At 42.5% G+C, this 20,318-nt stretch overlaps 1 protein-coding gene across 1 annotated transcript in view; it reads left to right on the top strand.

The window, feature by feature from the left end:
• The window catches only part of SRRM4 (serine/arginine repetitive matrix 4), a 172,623-nt gene that overhangs the window by 117,280 nt on the left and 35,025 nt on the right, over positions 1-20,318 (top strand). Inside the window, exons 2-4 of the mRNA XM_023212275.2 lie at positions 2,915-3,061; positions 15,058-15,144; positions 17,391-17,462. Of these exons, the coding sequence (XP_023068043.1) occupies positions 2,915-3,061; positions 15,058-15,144; positions 17,391-17,462 (306 nt within the window). The remainder of the gene's footprint in view (positions 1-2,914; positions 3,062-15,057; positions 15,145-17,390; positions 17,463-20,318) is intronic.

Consider the following 20,318-nt stretch of genomic DNA (forward strand, 5'->3'; position numbering starts at 1 on the left):
CATCATTACTTCTACTACATTCTTTTCATTAAATGTGAGTCACTAAGCCCATCCAATATTCAAAGGGAGATAAATTAATTTCTATCTTTTGATTTTTTTATGACAAGAGTGTCAAATAATCTAAGAATACATTCTAAACTGCCCAAACTTTAAGATTAGTCCTGAATTCTTCAAGTCTCCACTCCCTTGTTACTCCTCCGGAAGGACTTCCCTGATTATTATATACAAAGTAGCAGCCATTCCTCCCATTTCGTAGCTCTGTCAGCTGAAAATCGTGGCTCATACCTGTAATCCCAGCACTTTGGGAGGCCATGTCAGGAGGTCTTGAGTCCAGGAGTTCAAGACCAGTTTGAGCAATATAGTGGGACCCTGTCTCTCCAAAAAAAAAAAAAAAAAAAAGGTGGGTGTGGTGGTGTGTGCCTGTGGTCCCAGCTACTTGGGAGGTTGAGGCCAGAAGATCACTTGAGCCAGGGAGTTCAAGGCTGCAGTGAGCTGTGATTGTGCCACTGCACTCCATCCTGGACAGCACAGTGAGACTCTGTCTCAAAAAAAAATGTGTTACCATTCAACAAGCCCCATTTTTACTTGCTATGTGTTTATTATCTATTCCTCCATCTAGAATGTAAACATTCCATAATCACAGGAGATATCACTGTCTTGTTCACTGCATCTCCACACCTGAAACTGATCTGGATACAATGACGGCACTCAGGAAATTGGAGTTAATGAATACAGGTTACCCTAGGCCAGGACAAGTGTGGGAAGAGGCAAGCCTTGCTGGTTGTTAGGCAGAAAACAGAAGCTTTATCAGACAGCAGACAGGGCAGCATTCCTCAGGGATAAATGGGCAGAAGTAAAGGCATGGAAAAGTAACCCCCATAGCAGGGAGGTTTACGGAAAACTGAGGCTGAGCAGGACGGAAGGGAGTTCTGAAAGCACAGAGTTGGTAGTGAGAAGGGCTGAGAAGCCCTAATTAGAATCTCCATCCCTCCAGGGCTTGCAGTTCTACCAGCTCTGCTTCTAAAGATGCACTCATAAGTGGCTGACAGAGATGGATGTGTTTTGCTGCCCTTCCTTCAATATCGACTGGGCTTGGCTTGCTCTCTTAGAAGCCCTGAGGAGCAGGGGGCTTGTCAGATGCATTCATCCTGAGTCATAAAACCAACCTGGATGCACCGATGCAGGAGCCTGGTGCATGAGACATGCTAATGCCTTTGATCAATGCTTGACATGGGGTCTGAAGGTAGGGTGAGCAGGGAGAGACGCTCTCTGCATGTCACCAAATACACCTGTTTCTCTCAAACTCCTGACTCTTCCTAGTTAAGAGGCAGGAACTTGAGTGACAGTCTCTTCAAAAGCTGATTAACCAGGCAACTTCTTTGCCCTCTCAGGAACTCCCATAAAGAAATGGGACTCGGCCGGGCGCGGTGGCTCAAGCCTGTAATCCCAGCACTTTGGGAGGCCGAGACGGGCGGATCACGAGGTCAGGAGATCGAGACCATCCTGGCTAACACGGTGAAACCCCGTCTCTACTAAAAAATACAAAAAACTAGCCGGGCGAGGTGGCGGGCGCCTGTAGTCCCAGCTACTCGGGAGGCTGAGGCAGGAGAATGGCGTAAACCCGGGAGGCGGAGCTTGCAGTGAGCTGAGTTTTTTTTTCCTTAGTAAGTCTAGAACTTTCATCTTTTTGTTTAAAGGATGCACTTAATAGTTTCTTGGGCCGGGCGCAGTGGCTCAAGCCTGTAATCCCAGCACTTTGGGAGGCCGAGATGGGCGGATCACGAGGTCAGGAGATCGAGACCATCCTGGCTAACACGGTGAAACCCTGTCTCTACTAAAAAATACAAAAAACTAGCCGGGCGAGGTGGCGGGCGCCTGTAGTCCCAGCTACTCGGGAGGCTGAGGCAGGAGAATGGCGTAAACCCGGGAGGCGGAGCTTGTAGTGAGCTGAGATCCGGCCACTGCACTCCAGCCCGGGTGACAGAGCGAGACTCCGTCTCAAAAAAAAAAAAAAAAAAAAAAAAGAAATGGGACTCATAGGCGACTCCTCAGTATTCTCTGCAGCCTTTGTCAGTGGTAGAGGAGGGGGCTGCAGGACTGCAGGCCTTCATGGGGATTGCTGTCCCAAGTGGGTGGTTCATACTCATTAAGGACATCAGATTGGAGATTGGTTTACAAGGAAGTAAAACCAAAGAAAACTGACACTTTTGAGGCCTTTCTGCTTGTATATTTTATCTCATTTTATATTCACAATAGCTCAGCAATATATGAATTGATATTATTCACTATTTTATAATTGAAGACACTGCAACTCAGAGATGTTGTGACTGGCCCCAGATACTATAGCTACTACATACTTAAGACTATTTGAATCTACATATATGTGGTCCATACAGAAATAAGCCAGAGAAACGGAATAGAAATGGCAAAAGGGCATTTACACTAATCTTATTATGCTTTGGCCTCCCAGTATGTCTTGAGAAAGGAAATGAAATGCTGGTTTCCAGCATCGCTCTGTGATTTAGTCCAAATAGAATAAGCTATGCTGCTGTGACAAATAAACCTACATCAAAGTGGTTTAACCTAATTTCAGTTTATTTCTCTCTTGCGAAGTCTGATGTGGTACAGGCATCTTTCCTCCATCAAATAGTTTCACCTTTCAGAATGTGTGGACTCTAAAGTCACTATGACAGAGGAAGGGGGAGCTGGAGAAGGCACATGGATCTCGATTGCCTTGAACTGGAAATTACATGTGTTCCCTCCTGCTTAGAGACCATTGGCCAAAAATAATCTCATGGGCTAAACCTAACTGCAAGGGAAGCTGGGAAATACTAGGAACTCTGTGAATATTTAATGAACATTAAGTGTCTCTGTATATTCTAACACTTTTGTGTCCTTATTTATTCCTCTGTAGGACAGAGCCCCAGAATAGCCCCATTGTCCCAGCTCGGGATGGACCCTCGGAAAAGCTGGGTCAGCATCTGACCACTGAGCCCTTGGGCACCAACAGCTGGGAGAGAGACAAGGCCTGTCAGGAACTGGGTGCCACCAGAGGACACAGGTGAGATCCAATGAGGACGTTCAAGTTGAAGACACAGAAATAAAGTCTGCCTCTCTGGTCATGGCTCACCTCTCTCTTTTGCAAGTTCCTCTTCCAAACCCTTAAATCAAGGGTTAGTAAATATTTACCGTGAAGGAACAAATCATAAATATTTTAAGTTTGTAGACCCAGTGGTTTCAGTCAAAACTCCTCCTCTCTGCCACTGTAGTGCAAAAACAGCCCTAGGTATTATGCAAACAAAAAAGCATATCTGTATTCCAGTAAAATTGTATTTATAAAAGCAGGAGGCAGGCTAAATTGGCCCACTGGCTGTAGTTCGGCAAGCCCTACCTTAAATGATAGAGTTCCTTTCCATTTTAATGGCTCTATGAGCCGCTGACTCCCAAATCATTTCAGCCCAGACCTGTCTCAGGAGTTTCAGGTCTTTGTATTTTTTCTTTACTCAGTTATTTAACTAGTACTTCTTGAGCATCCACTGTGTGATGGGCACTGTGCTAGCACACATATACAGAGAGCACTGTATACACATACTCCAGAAAAAGACTGTATACTCAGCATTTTACTGAGGCTGGGAGAGGTAAAATGAGTTCCCTAGAATACAACAGCCAGTAAGTGGCAGAGTGAAGTTTTGAACTCCAGTCTCCCTGATCTTAAACCCTTGGCTAAAACCCACTCCATTATCCTATGGATGCTACTGAAAAAAAAAAATTATCCCCTGCCTCCTATTTTCGGCATACACTTACAAAGCCTGGCCCAGGCTTTGTAAGGCCTCTGGAAAATCTATTTCTAGAAGATGTGATTACTGAATTTTGGAGAAGTGGCTTGGGAAACTAGAGTCATTTTTTTTCTTTTAAATTTTTATCTCATTATTATTTTCTAACTTTTATCTTAGGTTTGGGGTTACATGTGAATGTTTGTTGCATAGGTAAACATGTGTCACAGGGGTTTGTTGTATACATTATCACCCAAGTATCAAGCCCATTACCCAATAGTTATCTTTCCTGCTCCTCTCCCTCCACCCACCCTTTCTCATCAAGTAGAGCCCCAGTGTCTGTTGTTTCCTTCTTTGTGTTCGTAAGTTCTTATAAGTGGGAGTTAAGTGGAGTAATTTTCAAAAATGAAGTCTTCCCCACCACCGAGGCTGCCCCCTCAGGTACAGGCTTTAGTTACGCTGCAATTTCAAAGAGAGAGAAACAGTTAAGCCCTATCAACTTGGAGAAGTGATGTTCAACCACATGTCTAGAGAGTTCACTCCAGGAAACAGGAAGAAAGTAGTTTCCATGATAGGCAGAGGGAGATAAAGAGAGAAGTGAGAAGGAAGGGAATTTCCCTACTTTTAAAACATTGGGCCAGACGTGGTGACTCACGCCTGTAATCCCAACACTTTGGGAGGCCGAGTTGGGAGGATCACTTGAGGTCGGGAGTTGGAGACCAGCCTGGCCAACATGGTGAAACCCCTGTCTCTGCTAAAAATGTAAAAATTAGCCAGGTGTGATGGCGAGCACCTGTAACTCCAGCTACTCTGGAGGCTGAGGCAGGAGAATTGCTTGAACCCAGGAGGAGGAGGTTGCAGTGAGCCAAGATCGTGCCACCGCACTCCAGCCTGGGTGACAGAGTAAGACTCCATTTCAAAATAAAAAACAAAAAATATTGTCTCCTACATGGAATCTGTGTGTACGAATCTCGACCCTGTCACTTACAAATCGAGCAACCTTGGGCAAGTTTCTTTTCCTCCGTGGGCCTCAGTTTCACAGCTATAAAATGGGAATGTTGAGATGTAATTCTCAAGGTCAGGAAGAGGATTAAGTTAGACCAGGCATGTACAGATTGTGGCAGTGAGGCTACAACATAGGAAATCCTAAGATATGTTAGTGAGAGTTTCATGAAGCCAGAAGACAAGATTCCGGTCATGAAAATCTGAAAAAAAAATGATGCCGTGTCGTACCGCGTCTCTATTGTAGAGCTGTTATACTCTAATGTACAGCATGTGGGCCTCTTGCTCCCTTCTATCTGTGACTGACCCTCTGATGTGACAAAACCATAATAATGGTGATAATAATAACAGTGATGATAAAAGTAATCATAATTATAGTAATATTATATAATAAATTTATAATATAACAATTAATTATAATTATAATAACAGAAACCCCTTATACTGTTCTCTTACTCTGTGACAGACCAGGGCACATTACCTAAGTCAGCTCCTTTATTCCTGGAAGCAAACTTAGGGCACAGGTACCATGTTTCTTCCCACCTTGTTGATGATCAAGATGAGACTCAGAGAGGTCTCTGAGCCCTGTTGGAAGTAAAAGAGTTGGACTTCAAATCTAGGTTTGTCAGCTTCTGAACCAGCATTCCTTACTGCTGCATACTTTACTGCATATGTAACCACTGTGTTTTGAACCACTGCATACTTAACCACTGCATGTTTAATCGATGCACGTTTAACCACTGTGTACTGCTGCATACTTTACTGCACAGGTAACCTCTGCATATGTAACCACTGTGTTGGAACCACTGTGTACTTAACCACTGCATTTTTAAAAACTTTTTTATTATACTTGAAGTTCTAGGGTACATGTGCACAAAGTGCAGGTTTGTTACATATGTATACATGTGCCATGTTGGTGTGCTGCACCCATTAACTAGTCATTTACATTAGGTATATCTCCTAATGCTATCCCTCCCACCTCCCCTCACCCCACAACAGGCCCCAGTGTGTGATGTTCCCCATTCTGTGTCTAAGTGTTCTCATTGTTCAGTTCCCACCTATGAGTGAAATCATGCGGTGTTTGGTTTTCTGTCCTTGTGATAGTTTGCTCAGAATGATGGTTTCCAGCTTCATCCATGTCCCTACAAAGGACATGAACTCATTCTTTTCTATGGCTGCATAATATTCCATGGTATATATGTGCCACATTTTCTTAATCCAGTCTGTCATTGATGGACATTTGGGTTGGTTCCAAGTCTTTGCTATTGTGAATAGTGCTGCAATAAATGTACATGTGCACGTGTCTTTATAGCAGCATGATTTATAATCCTTTGGGTATATCCCCAGTAATGGGATGGCTGGGTCAAATGGTATTTCTAGTTCTAGATCCTTGAGGACTCGCCACACTGTCTTCCTCAATGGCTGAACTAGTTTACAGTCCCACCAATGTGTAAAAGTGTTCCTATTTCTCCACATCCTCTCCAGCACCTGTTGTTTCCTGACTTTTTAGTGATCACCATTCTAACTGGTGTGAGATGGTGTCTTATTGTGGTTTTGATTTGCATTTCTCTGATGGCCAGTGATGATGAGCATTTTTTCATGTGTCTGTTGGCTGCATAAATGTCTTCTTTTGAGAAGTGTCTGTTCATATCTTTCACCCACTTTTTGATGGAGTTGTTTGATTTTTTCTTGTAAATTTGTTTAAGTTCTTTGTAGATTCTGGATATTAGCCCTTTGTCAGATGGGTAGATTGTAAAAATTTTCTCCCATTCTGTAAGTTGCCTGTTCACTCTGATTGTAGCTTCTTTTGCTGTGCAGAAGCTCTTTAGTTTAATTAGATCCCATTTGTCTATTTTGGCTTTTGTTGCCATTGTTTTTGGTGTTTTAGTCATGAAGTCCTTGCCCATGCCAATGGCCTGAATGGTATTGCCTAGGTTTTCTTCTAGGGTTTATACTGTTTTAGGTCTAACATTTAAGTCTTTAATCCATCTAGAATTAATTCTTGTATAAGGTGTAAGGAAGTGATCCAGTTTCAGCTTTCTACATATAGCTAGCCAGTTTTCCCAGCACCATTTATTAAATAGGGAATCCTTTCCCCATTTCTTGTTTTTGTCAGTTTTGTCAAAGATCAGATGGTTGTAGATGTGTGGTATTATTTCTGAGGGCTCTGTTCTGTTCCATTGGTCTGTATCTCTGTTTTGGTACCAGTACCATGCTGTTTTGGTTACTGTAGCCTTGTAGTATAGTTTGAAGTCAGGTAGTGTGATGCCTCCAGCTTTGTTCTTTTTGCTTAGGATTTTCTTGGCAATAAGGGTGCTTTTTTGGTTCCATGCGAACTTTAAAGTAGTTTTTTCCAATTCTGTGAAGAAAGTCACTGGTAGCTTGATGGGGATGGCATCGAATCTATAAATTACCTTGGGCAGTATGGCCATTTTCATGATATTGATTCTTCCTATCCATGAGCATGGAATGTTCTTCCATTTGTTTCTGTCCTCTTTTATTTCGTTGAGCAGTGGTTTGTAGTTCTCCTTGAAGAGGTCCTTCACATCCCTTGTAAGTTGGATTCCTAGGTATTTTATTCTCTTTGAAGCAATTGTGAATGGGAGTTCACTCATGATTTGACTCTCTGTTTGTCTGTTATTGGTGTATAGGAATGCTTGTGATTTTTGCATATTGATTTTGTATCCTGAGACTTTGCTGAAGTTGCTTATCAGCTTGAGGAGATTTTGGGCTGAGACAATAGGGTTTTCTAAATATACAATCATTTCATCTGCAAACAGGGACAATTTGACTTCCTCTTTTCCTAATTGAATACCCTTTATTTCTTTGTCCTGCCTGATTGCCCTGGCCAGAACTTCCAACACTATGTTGAATAGGAGTGGTGAGAGAGGGCATTCCTGTCTTGTGCCAGTTTTCAGAGGGAATGCTTCCAGTTTTTGCCCATTCAGTATGATATTGGCTATGGGTTTTTCATAAGCAGCTCTTATTATTTTGAGGTACATCCCTTCAATACCTAGTTTATTGAGAGTTTTTTTGCATGAAGGAGTGTTGAATTTTGTCAAAAGTCTTTTCCGCATCTATTGAGATAATCATGTGGTTTTTGTCTTTGGTTCTGTTTATATGATGGATTACATTTATTGATTTGCGTATGTTGAACCAGCCTTGCATCCCAGGGATGAAGCCCACTTGATCATGGTGGATAAGCTTTTTGATGTGCTGCTCGATTCAGTTTGCCAGTGTTTTATTGAGGATTATTGCATCAATGTTCATCAGGGATACTGGTCTAAAGTTTTCTTTTTTTGTTGTGTCTCTGCCAGATTTTGGTATCATGATGATGTTGGCCTCATAAAATGAGTTAGGGAGGATTCCCTCTTTTTCTATTGATTGGAATAATTTCAGAAGGAATGGTACCAGCGCCTCTTTGTACCTCTGGTGGAATTCGGCTGTGAATCTGTCTGGTCCTGGGCTTTTTTGGTTGGTAGGCCTCAATTTCAGAGCCTGTTATTGGTCTATTTAGGCATTCAACTTCTTCCTGGTTTAGTCTTGGGAGGGTGTGTGTGTCCAGGAATTTATCCATTTCTTCTAGATTTTCGAGTTGATTTGTGTAGAGGTGTTTATGGTATTCTCTGATGGTAGTTTGTATTTCTGTGGGATTGGTGGTGATATCCCCTTTATCACTTTTTATTGTATCTATTTGATTCTTCTCTCTTTTCTTCTTTATTAGTCTTGCTAGTGGTCTGTCAATTTTGTTGATCTTTTCAAAAAACCAGCTCCTGGATTCATTGATTTTTTTGAAGGGTTTTTTGCGTCTCTATCTCCTTCAGTTCTGCTCTGATCTTAGTTATTTCTTGCCTTCTGCTAGCTTTTGAATGTGTTTGCTCTTGCTTCTCTAGTTCTTTTCATTGTGATGTTAGGGTGTCAATTTTAGATCTTTCCTGCTTTCTCTTGTGGGCATTTAGTGTTATAAATTTCCTTCCACACACTGCTTGAAATGTGTCCCAGAGATTCTGGTATGTTGTGTCTTTGTTCTCATTGGTTTCAAAGAACATCTTTATTTCTGCCTTCATGTCATTATGTACCCAGTAGTCATTCAGGAGCAGGTTGTTCAGTTTCTATGTAGTTGAGTGGTTTTGAGTGAGTTTCTTAATCCTGAGTTCTAGTTTGATTGCCCTGTGGTCTGAGAGACAGTTTGTTAAAATTTCTGTTCCTTTACATTTGCTGAGGAGTGCTTTCCTTCCAACTATGTGGTCTATTTTGGAATAAGTGTGATGTGGTGCTGAGAAGAACGCATATTCTGTTGGTTTGGGGTAAAGAGTTCTGTAGATGTCTATTAGGTCTGCTTGGTGCAGAGCTGAGTTCAATTCCTGAATATCCTTGTTAACTTTCTGTCTCATTGATCTGTCTAATGTTGACAGTGGGGTATTAAAGTCTCCCATTATTATTGTGTGGGAATCTAAGTCTCTTTGTAGGTCTCTAAGGACTTGCTTTATGAATCTGGGTGCTCCTGTATTGGGTGCATATATATTTATGATAGTTACGTCTTCTTGTTGTATTGATCCCTTTACCATTATGTAATGGCCTTCTTTGTCTCTTTTGATCTTTGTTGGTTTAGAGTCTGTTTTATCAGAGACTGGGATTGCACCCCTGCATTTTTTTGATTTCCATTTGTTTGGTAGATCTTCCTCCATCCCTTTATTTTGAGCCTATGTGTGTCTCTGCACATGAGATGGGTCTCCTGAATACAGCACACTGATAGGTCTTCACTCTTTATCCAATTTGCCAGTCTGTGCCTTTTAATTGAAGCATTTAGCCCATTTACATTTAAGGTTAATATTGTTATGTGTGAATTTGATCCTGTAATTATGATGTTAGCTGGTTATTTTGTTCATTAGTTGATGCAATTTCTTCCTAGCATGGATGGCTTTTACAATTTGCCTTGTTCCTTTCCATGTTTTGTGCTTCCTACAGGAGCTCCTGTAAGGCAGGCCTGGTGGTGAAAAAATCTCTCAGCATTTGCTTGTCTGTAAAGGATTTTATTTCTCCTTCACTTATGAAGCTTAGTTTGGCTGGATATGAAATTCTGGGTTGAAAACTCTTTTCTTTAAGAATGTTGAATATTGGCCCCCACTCTCTTCTGGCTTGTAGAGTTTCCGCCAAGAGATCCGCTATTAGTCTGATGGGCTTCTCTTTATGGATAACCCGACTTTCTCTCTGGCTGTGCTTAATGTTTTCTCCTTCATTTCAACTTTGGTGAATCTGACAATTATGTGTCTTGGAGTTGCTCTTCTCGAAGAGTATCTTTGTGGCATTCTCTGTATTTCCTGAATTTGAATGTTGGCCTGCCTTGCTAGGTTGGGGAAGTTCTCCTGGATAATATCCTGAAGAGTATTTTACAACTTGGTTCCATTCTCCCTGTCACTTTCAGGTACACCAATCAGACGTAGATTTGATCTTTTCACATAGTCCCATATTTCTTGGAATCTTTGTTCATTTCTCTTTACTCTTTTTTCCCTAAACTTCTCTTCTTACCTTCTCACTTCATTTCATTCATTTGATCTTCAATCACTGATACCCTTTCTTCCACTTGATTGAATTGGCTACTGAAGCTTGTGCATGTGTCATGTAGTTCTTGTGCCTTGGTTTTCAGCTCCATCAGGTTATTTAAGGTCTTCTCTATACTGTTTATTCTAGTTAGCCATTCGTCTAATCTTGTTTCAAGGTTTTTAGCTTCTTTGCGATGGGTTCAAACATCCTCCTTTAGCTCAAAGAAGTTTATTATTACCCATCGTCTGAAGCCTTCTTCTCTCAATTCGTCCAAGTCATTCTCCATCCAGCTTTGTTCCATTGGTAGCGAGGAGCTGCATTCCTTTGGAGAAGAAGAGGTGCTCTGATTTTTAGAATTTTCAGCTTTTTTGCTCTGATTTCTCCCCATCTTTGTGGTTTTATCTACCTTTGGTCTTGATAATAGTGACATACAGATGGGGTTTTGGTGTGGATGTCCTTTCTGTTTGTTAGTTTTCCTTCTAACAGTCAGGACCCTCAGCTGCAGGTCTATTGGAGTTTGTTGGAGGTCCACTCCAGACCCTGTTTGCCAGGGTATCACCAGTGGAGGCTGAAGAACAGCAAATATTGCAGAATGGCAAGTGTTGCTGCCTGATCCTTTCTCTGGAAGCTTCGTCTCAGAAGGGCACCTGGCTGTATGAGGTGTCAGTCGGCCCCTAATGGGAGGTGTCTCCTAGTTAGGCTACTCAGGGGTCAGGGACCCACTTGAAGAGGCAGTCTGCCCATTCTCAGATCTCAAACTCCATGCTGGGAGAAACACTACTCTCTTCAAAGCTGTCAGACAGGGACGTTTAAGTCTGCAGAGTTTCTGCTGCCTTTTGTTCAGCTATGCCCTGCCCCAGAGATGGAGTTTACAGAGGCAGGCAGGCTTCCTTAAGCTGCGGTGGGCTCCACCCAGTTCAAACTTCCTGGCTGCTTTGTTTACCTACTCAAGCCTCAGCAATGGCGGACATCCCTCCCCCAGCCTCACCGCTGCCTTGCAGTTCAATCTCAGACTGCTGTGCTAGCAGTGAGCAAAGCTCCATGGGCGTGGTACCCTCCGAGCCAGGCACGGGATATAATCTCCTGGTGTGCCGTTTGCTAAGACCGTTGGAGAAGCACAGTATTAGGGTGGGAGTGTCCTGATTTTCCAGGTACTGTCTGTCATGGCTTCCCTTGATTAGAAAAGGGAATTCCCTGACCCCTTGCACTTCCCACGTGAGGCAATGCCCCGCCTTGCTTCAGCTCATGCTCTGTGGGCTGCACCCACTGTCCAACAAGCCCCCATGAGATGAACCTAGTACCTCAGTTGGAAATGCAGAAGTTACCTGTCTTCTGCGTCACTCATGCTGGGAGCTGTAGACTAGAGCTGTTCCTATTCAGCCATCTTGGAACCTCCTCACCACTGCATATTTAATCGATGCATGTTTACCCACAGTGTACATAACCACTGAGCAGTTAACCACGGCATAGTTAACCTCTGCTACTTCCCCAAGGTGTGTTTAACTACCACTTGTTTAATCACTACAGACTTAACTGCTGCACATGTAACCACTGTATACTCAACTGATGCTTATTGAATTGTTGTGTATTTCATCACTGTATTTAGTCTTGCATATGTAACCACAGCATACACAAGCATTATGTACTTGACCTCTGCACGCATAACCTGGGTATACTTAACCACTATTCTGCCCCTTCCTGACTCTCTATGATGGTACACATAGAACTGGTGTAGGGAAAAATAGGGGGTAGAAGAAATGTAGACCTACCTGGGTAAAGGTGTTTGGGATTTATTAAGAGAGTTGATGATCTCCATCTCACACACCTCAAATGTCTCCAAATTCGAGGGCTGTCTGAGTTTTACCCCATTACTTAAATGTGAATCAAGGACGATGTTCCCGAATCATGCTCCCCTGGGATCCTGGGATTCCAGAAGTTATAGCTGACTGAAACAATAGGCTGTTTCCTCATTTTGTAAGACACACTTTTAAAAGGTTTTTTTTTTCTCTCTCTCAAGTATTTCTCCTTTCATGTTTTCCCAGTTCAAATTCCCAGTAGCTGTTACACTGGGAAGTGTTTATATGAAACAAGATGATTTAACAAGAAGCTCAATTATTTCATTCATTTATTCTCTCTTTTGGTCACTCAACAAATATTGATTAGGCTTTTGCTCTGTGACAAGCACTCTTTAAGGAAAGAATTTGGTGGCTGGGTGCCACGGCTCATGCCTGTAATCCCAGCATTTTGGGAGGCTGAAGCGAGTGGATCACCTGGGGTCAGGAGTTCGAGACCAGCCTGGCCAACATAGTGAAACCCTGTCTCTACTTTAAAAATACAAAAATTAGCCTGGTGTGGTGGTGGGTGCCTGTAGTCCTAGTTACTAGGGAGGCTGAGGCAGGAGAATTGCTTGAACCCAGGAGATGGAGGTTGCAGTGAGCTGAGATCATGCCACTGCACTCCAGCCTAGGCAACAAAGTGAAACCCTGTCTCAAAAATAATAATAATAATAAAAAGAATTTGGAAGTAGCCCATTCTGTTTACACGACCATCCTGTTTGCTTCCTGGACATGCATACTATGCCTTGTGCTTTATAACATATAAGTGTAGTTAAGTAGCTAGGTAATTAATTCCTGTGATGTTTATTTTTAACCTGCTGAAAGGGACCCTCTTAGAAATGCAAATCAAAACCACAATGAGATGCCATCTCACGCCAGTCAGAATGGCAATTATTAAAAAGTCAAGAAACAACAGATGCTGGTGAGGTTGTACAGTAATAGGAATGCTTTTACACTATTGGTGGGAATGTAAATTAGTTCAACCATTGTGGAAGACAGTGGTTCCTCAAAGACCTAGAACCAGAAATACCATTTGACCCAGCAATCCCATTACTGGGTATATACCCAAAGGAATATAAGTCATCCTATTATAAAGATACATGCACGCATATGTTCATTGCAGTACTATTCACAATAGCAAAGACATGAAATGAACCCAATTCCCATCAATGATAGACTGGATAAAGGAAATCTGGTATATATACACCATGGAATACTATGTAGTATTCCATACTATGAACAAGATCATGTCCTTTGCAGGGACATGAATGAAGCTGGAAGCTATTATCCTCTGCCAACCGATGCAAGAACAGAAAACCAAACACTGCATGTTCTCACTTATAAGTAGGAGCTGAACATTGAGAACACATGGACACAGGGAGGGGAACACCACACACTGGGGCCCGTTGGGGGAGAGTGTGGGCTGAGGAAGAGCATTAGGGAAAAGAGCTAATGCATGCTGGGCTTAATATCTAGGTAATGGGTTGATAGGTGCAGAAAACCACCATGGCACACGTTTATCTGTGTAACAAACCAGCACATCCTGCAAGTGTACCCCGGAATGTACAAAATTAAAATTAAAAAAAAAAACCACACATCACAAGTTCCACATTCAGGAAAGCAAATTAGTAGAAAAGCTCAATAAGATAAATAGTCTCTCCTCCAGCTGTTTAAATAAAAAGACATCTGATAAATTTTCTAAAGTGGCTCTCTTGAAAATATTATAAATATTGCTATATGATTCTTATTTGCTGGAGATAGAGACCCTGACATATATTCTAGCCATTTTATCATTCTTTCTACTAATCATAATGATCCAGATTCTTAAAATGGAATTAAATACAGCAGTATTTTATGATGTTCTATAAAAAGTTGGGTAATTTCCAGATGATTGGCCACATGAACAAGTTTAAGAAGGCAGCTGGTTTTGTGGGGAAAATCTCAGGGTAGGAATCACACAGGCCTTGATTCAAATCCTAGCCTGGACACATTCTAATTGTCTAGCCATCAGCAAGTTAATTAAACTTTCTGAGCCTCAGTTTCTTTACCTATAAAATAAGATAGTAAAAGTCATACCATTCTCAAAGTGTTTGTATCCTAATATATTAAAATCTTGGCACATAGCAAGTGCATAAATGCTAGTTGTGTCACTGCTAAAATAATGACAGTAGTATTAGTAGTAAGATTATGTTTTCCCCATAAGGTTCCACTAGGTTGGCATGTTTCAATTCCCAAGCAGTTTTTCATCTAAAACCATCTTCCTTTGCCATGGGATAGTGTTTTTAAAAAAAATCCCTGGAGCCTGCCCCAATTATAAAAGAAGATAACTTGACTTCATTTAACTGCAGCCTCAGCATTTGAATTTAATTGAACGGGAAATAATTATTCTTGAAGAGCGGAGGTTTTTGAGGTTCTGCGAGGCAATATAAGATATGTATCTTGTTACATTAGACCTTGGCAAATATACTTTTAATAATCAGCTGCTACTTAACATACCTTCCGTCTCCTATTAAATTTCCAGCAGGAACTACAGACACGATGTATTGGGGAGGGAGGGGGCTGAACGGCTGATGAATTATTTAAAAAGTGATTTATTTACCAAGGCAAGTCATTTGCAAATTCAATAATACACCTATTAAGGAGTAGTTAACCTCTATAACCCTGTTTTTAATAATCAATTGGTGTTTGGGTGACGTACAACGTCTGTCTCATTAAGTCAGTATTAAGTCCTTATTTCGGTCCTTAGTCTGAAGTGTGACCCAATCAGCCATGAGGTGGTAATGAGGCACAGTCTATGGGTCCTTGATCATCCAAGGACCTGGGTCCTTCCCTGGCTGCACCAGCTCTGGTTGGGGAGTTGGAGACCATGAGTTCTCTAATGCTCCTCTCTCTGCTCCTCACAGTGCCTCTCATGACAAAGACTTGACACCACCACCTTCCTCCAGGGGAAAGAAGAAAAAGAAGAAATCCACTCGGAAGAAGAGAAGGAGGTAAAAGCACCAAGAAGGAGATAAAACCTATAAGATGCAGGCAGGGGCAAAATATGGGTTTCAAAGTCAGACAGTGACTCCCTCTTGGGATCAAATCCCCTCTCTGATGCTTAACTAGCTGTGCGACCTTAGGCAAGTCATTTTACCTCTCTGTTCCTGTTTTTATTTTACTTCTCCAAAATGATGATAATATCTACCTTTTGAGATTTCATGAAAACTAAAAGAAAAATTCGTGTGGAAGCAGCTGTCACAGTACCTGGCACATAGTAAATGACTAACTAATAGGAAGCATAGTCGTTAGCATGAATATTGAATTATTTTCTGAGAGCTTTCTAGATGCAGAGGTCCACACTAAGCACTGTGATCTTCAGTATCTCTTTTATTCCTGACCATTGTCTACCAGGAAAGCATTATTATCCCCATTTTAGAGATGAGAAAATAAAGGCTCACAGAGGGCATGACAGGATCTACAGGGGCTTGATCCCAGGTCCTCAGCTGGTTCTACTACACCCACCTCCCTGGTTAAATGTCTAGGATAATAGGTGGGTTTTTGAGGGGTTTTTTTTGTTTGTTTGCCAGCTATTGACTCTTTGATATCCTATAAATTTTTTTCTAATTCCTTTAAAAATTTTTTATATTTAAAATAATTTCCAGATTTGCTTGTAGGCTGCCACTAACTAGACTAAAAGTATCTCTAGTGTGCCATTCCCAGAGGGGCAGGCTTAACTCTTAGGGCTGCCAACTGAGAATCACAGCAAACCTCTGAGGCAGTATTTATAGAAACCTGTAGGGGGCAGCAGAGAGAAGCATCTGATGACTTGGGCTTCAATTCCAGATTTTCTGGAACCTTGTTTCACAGACACCTCTTAGCCTCATTCTAAAAGGACAGGCTCAAACAGGACCCGGGGGAAATATGGATGAAGACTGAGTCCTAGCCGTTGTAGGGTAGGAGGTGAAATTGGGGCAAGTGCTTTGGCTTTCCTAATTTGAGGGGTGGGCCAGAGAATACTTCAAAAAAGGAAACCTCAGATACTAAGATTCACTAATTGACTTGTTCATCCGATGAATGTTCACTGAGCATGTGTCTGGGGACAAACATTATGATTCCTTGAAGGCTGAATTGTTTCTCAGTCATTCCCTTCTGCAGACATGTTTTGTTTGACCTGCAAAGTCATTTGATTTTTTTTTTTTTTTTTAATTGGTGGTCAACATTTCCAAATGGAGAGATTTCATACCAAAATGTGGAGTTTTGGAGGCTCCCTTAGAAAAGGCAGGTGCTTTAGAAGCCCAGACCTGCATTCCTACACAGGATCTTCGGCTAATCTGAGAAGCAGATCCCCCTCCAGCCAGAACCCCTCTGGCTCCCCACAGTCCTCACTACTCCCTATAGTCTTCCACCCAGCCTGCCTCATCCATTCATGTTATCTGAGAGGACCCTGTTGGCATTGAATTTGTAACCTCTCATCTGTTTCAACCCTGGTCTTTTGTCAGCGGGGAAATAAGAGACTTAGAGATGAGCCTTGACATGCCCAAGGTGGCTCTGTGAGTTAGTAGTAGAGTCAAGATTGGAACTTAGGTCACCTAAGCCTCAGTCTTGAGTCATCACCATGGACTTAGAGTAGCTCTGTTTCTCAGGTAACACTTTGATGGCACTATCCATGCAGCCACAGCCTGGCAAGATATCCTTCAGGGGCTCAGTCTTACCAGGGAGACAAAGGATGGGGCAAAGGAGAGACCCTGAGACTTTGAGAGGAGGGTTATAGCTTGAAGGGAGAACAGCAGACAGAAGGAAGCCTTTCCAGCTTGACCAGGCAGGCAGCTATGAGGTGCTGTGGTGACTGAGAGCAAAAACCACTGGGATCACAGCTCATCTACTTCCTGGCTGTGTGTCTTTGGGCCAGTCACTTCACCCCTCTGAACTTCATTTTCTTTGTCTGAAAAGGGAGGGTAGCAATTGTACCTACCTAAGAAGTGTGTGGAAGGATTGAATGGGATAATGCTTACAAAACACGAGGTAATGGTTTACATTAACTTGTTAAAAATTAAAATCAAATGAAAAGCAAAATTAAATTTGTGAGCAATTAAAAATTGCTTACAAATGCAACCTAATATCAGCATGGATATTATCCTTGATGTGTGTTCCTGAAAGAGCTAAAGCCCTGTATAGGGACTGGGGAAGGTTCTTTTTGAAACCACCTTGGCCTTTAAGAGCCTCCTTCTGAAGTGTGTCTTCTCGGCCCTGGCAGGTCCTCATCCTATAGCCCATCGCCTGTCAAGAAAAAGAAGAAGAAAAGTTCCAAGAAACATAAGCGACGCAGGTATTATCCTTTTTCTCTGCAAACAAGGCCTCCCCAGGTGGGGTGGGGAGGACAGTTGATGGCACCAAAAGGTCATCTGGAAGCATATCATGTCATTTATGTAAAATAATTATCTATGTCTTTTTACGTATTTGTGTCTTGTATAAGCTGGGACTGTGGCTGTGAAGACTAGAGGTCCACACATGCTAACTGAGGCCAGAGGAGAACTTGATTATGAAGAAGCAGGAGTGACTCAGGGACCAACCAGGCCTGAGCAAGGGGCTAGAACAAGGAATGGAAAGCTGATAGGACCCACTTGAGACCTGAAGTGCCCGCTGTCTCCTGGTCCCAATGAGGGACATGGCTGCACCTTGCCCCATCTCTCCATGTTGCAGGCCAAGTTACAAGGAGACACGGAATCTCTCTGTTTTGTTCCTTATTCCAAATTCCCAAGGAAAGGCCCCTCTTGTCAGTACATTGCATGCTAGAGAATGGAATAATGTTGAAAAACATGGCTATGCTGAGATTGCCCACCTTGGTGCATGGGGATGCAGGGATGGTAGTTACAGGATATTATGAACTGGGCCCGTGTTCCTGGTGTTCACTATGCATACACACACACACACACACACACACACACACAAGTGTATATTTACAGGGGAAGGAAAAGACTAAAAGGATACTGTAGTCCCAGCACTTTGCGAGACTGAGGCAGGCAGATCACGAGGTCAGGAGGTCGAGACCATCCCGGCCAACGTGGTGAAACCCTGTCTCTACTAAAAATACAAAAATTAGCTGGGTGTGGTGGCATGTGCCTGTAATCCCAGCTATTTGGGAGGCTGGGGCAGGAGAATCACTTGAACCAGGGAGTCTGAGGTTGCAGTGAGCCGAAATCGCTCCACTGCACTCCAGCCTGGCAGCAGAGCGAGACTCTGTCTAAAAAACAAACAAACAAACAAAAGATATACAACAGAAGGCTCATGTTTGTGGTTTATGACCTAAACCAACATGTTATGATTGGAAGATTTTGCAATACAGAAATTCAGTTTTCTAGTTCCTCTGTACAGTCAGAAGGTCTGTCTTCTCTGGACCTGTTTTCCCATGGACAGCCACGCCCTGGAGCTGAGGAGTTGCAATGCATTTAGACAGAATAGGTACTTGTGCTCTAGTTGGTCTCAGGACCTGTCCAGCCTGCTCTACCCACTTACAAAGCCTGCTTGGCCCCTGGAGGCAGGAAGTTTGAAATTCCCTATACAAGTTATTTGCTGTAGTGAGCTGCGGATAATGGGAAAAGTGTGATTTATGTTTTATTTTTGCTTATCTGTATCGTCCAATTTTCCTACATTCATTGTAGATTACTCGTGCAATTAACAACAGAATGAATGAGAGCTAAGAGGTTGTTTGGGGTTTCCCCCTGCATCTCAAGTCCAGTTCAAAGTTGCACCAATGTGACTTTTCCCAATCCAGGGATGTGACCACATCTCAGGGCTGGTTGCTAGAATGGCCTCAGACTCAGTTTGCTCTCACTGGTTATGTCAACCCCCTGCCCAGACTTCCTGACTGATGTTTCCTGATTTTGTGTTTACTACAAGGCATGGGCAAACTAATTAGTGAAATGTTGTTAATTTGGTGTCAGAAATCTTTCCCAACGTGGAGTCCTTTGTAGAAACAATGACCCACACTTATGATTCTAGATGGCCACCTTATCACCTTCCTTTGCTGAGCAGCTCCTCCTAATTTGGGGGTTCGCTGGGGAAAGTGGAACAATTTTCCCATATTTGGGTTCTGGAAGCCAAGTGGCTTCTCACTCACAGGTTCCTTCTCATGAGAAAGACACTGACAGACAGTCAGAAACAGGCTTTTCCTGCTCTGTCAGCCCAGGTCTTAGAGCTTCACAGAGTAGGGGGCTCATATGAGGGAGATGATTAGGAGGGGAAATTCTGTTGCTGTTCCTTCCCAAACCCTGACCTCCTGAGCACCATCCTACTCCTGGTCCAGCCTCTCCAAGCTCTTGAAATGTTTGGTTAATGACAGCTGTCAATTTTGGAGATGGGAGCTAGGGGTAGCGAAAGCACTGAGATTCTTTTTTTTTTTTTTTTTTTTTTTTTTGTCTCCTCAGTTAGCAAGGTTTCTGAGTTTTAAAAATTTTTTCGTTGTTCTGGCTAATGCATGCTGCGCTTTAATACCTAGTGATGGGTTGATAGGTGCAGAAAACCACCGTGGCACACATTTACATGTAACAAACCTGCACATCCTGCATATGTACCCCAGAACTTAGAATAAAAATTAAAAATTTTTAAAAATTATTTTTCACATCTATTTTTTGAACACCCATTATGTTCATGAATGAGGATTCTGAGTACCAGAAAAGAAACCAAAACCCAGTCCCTGCCCTCCAATTTCTCACATTCTAGTGGAGAAAATAGGTCACTTGAATATGGAGAGGTCCGTACCCTGCTGATGATAAGCTCAGAGGCTCACCCAGAGCTTGGGGGAGTAGACGGGAGGCACCAACCAGCCTGAGGGACTCAGAAAATGTTACCAGGAGAAGATGGCCTCCAACTGGAGCGCTGAAGAATGAGAAGCAGCTACATGGGTGATGCTGTTTGACTCTGAGCAACTTAATCAACTTCTCTGATCTTCAGTGTCTTTGTAAAATGGTTGTTAATAGTACTCCACAGGGCTTGGGGAAGATTGAATGAGATTGTGTGTGACAGGTGCTAAGTACAGAACCTGGCACACAGTAAGAGTTCCTCATGTGGAAGCTGGCTGTGTCGTGATGATGATGACGAGGATGAGGAGGAGGAGGAATCCACAACAAGGGAGAGAGAAGATGAGATGGAGAATGGAGGAGGGGAAAGGCAGGAAAGGCAGAAG

This window comes from Piliocolobus tephrosceles, chromosome 10, assembly GCF_002776525.5.
Source record: "Piliocolobus tephrosceles isolate RC106 chromosome 10, ASM277652v3, whole genome shotgun sequence".
In the NCBI taxonomy this organism is placed as follows: Eukaryota; Metazoa; Chordata; class Mammalia; order Primates; family Cercopithecidae; genus Piliocolobus; species Piliocolobus tephrosceles.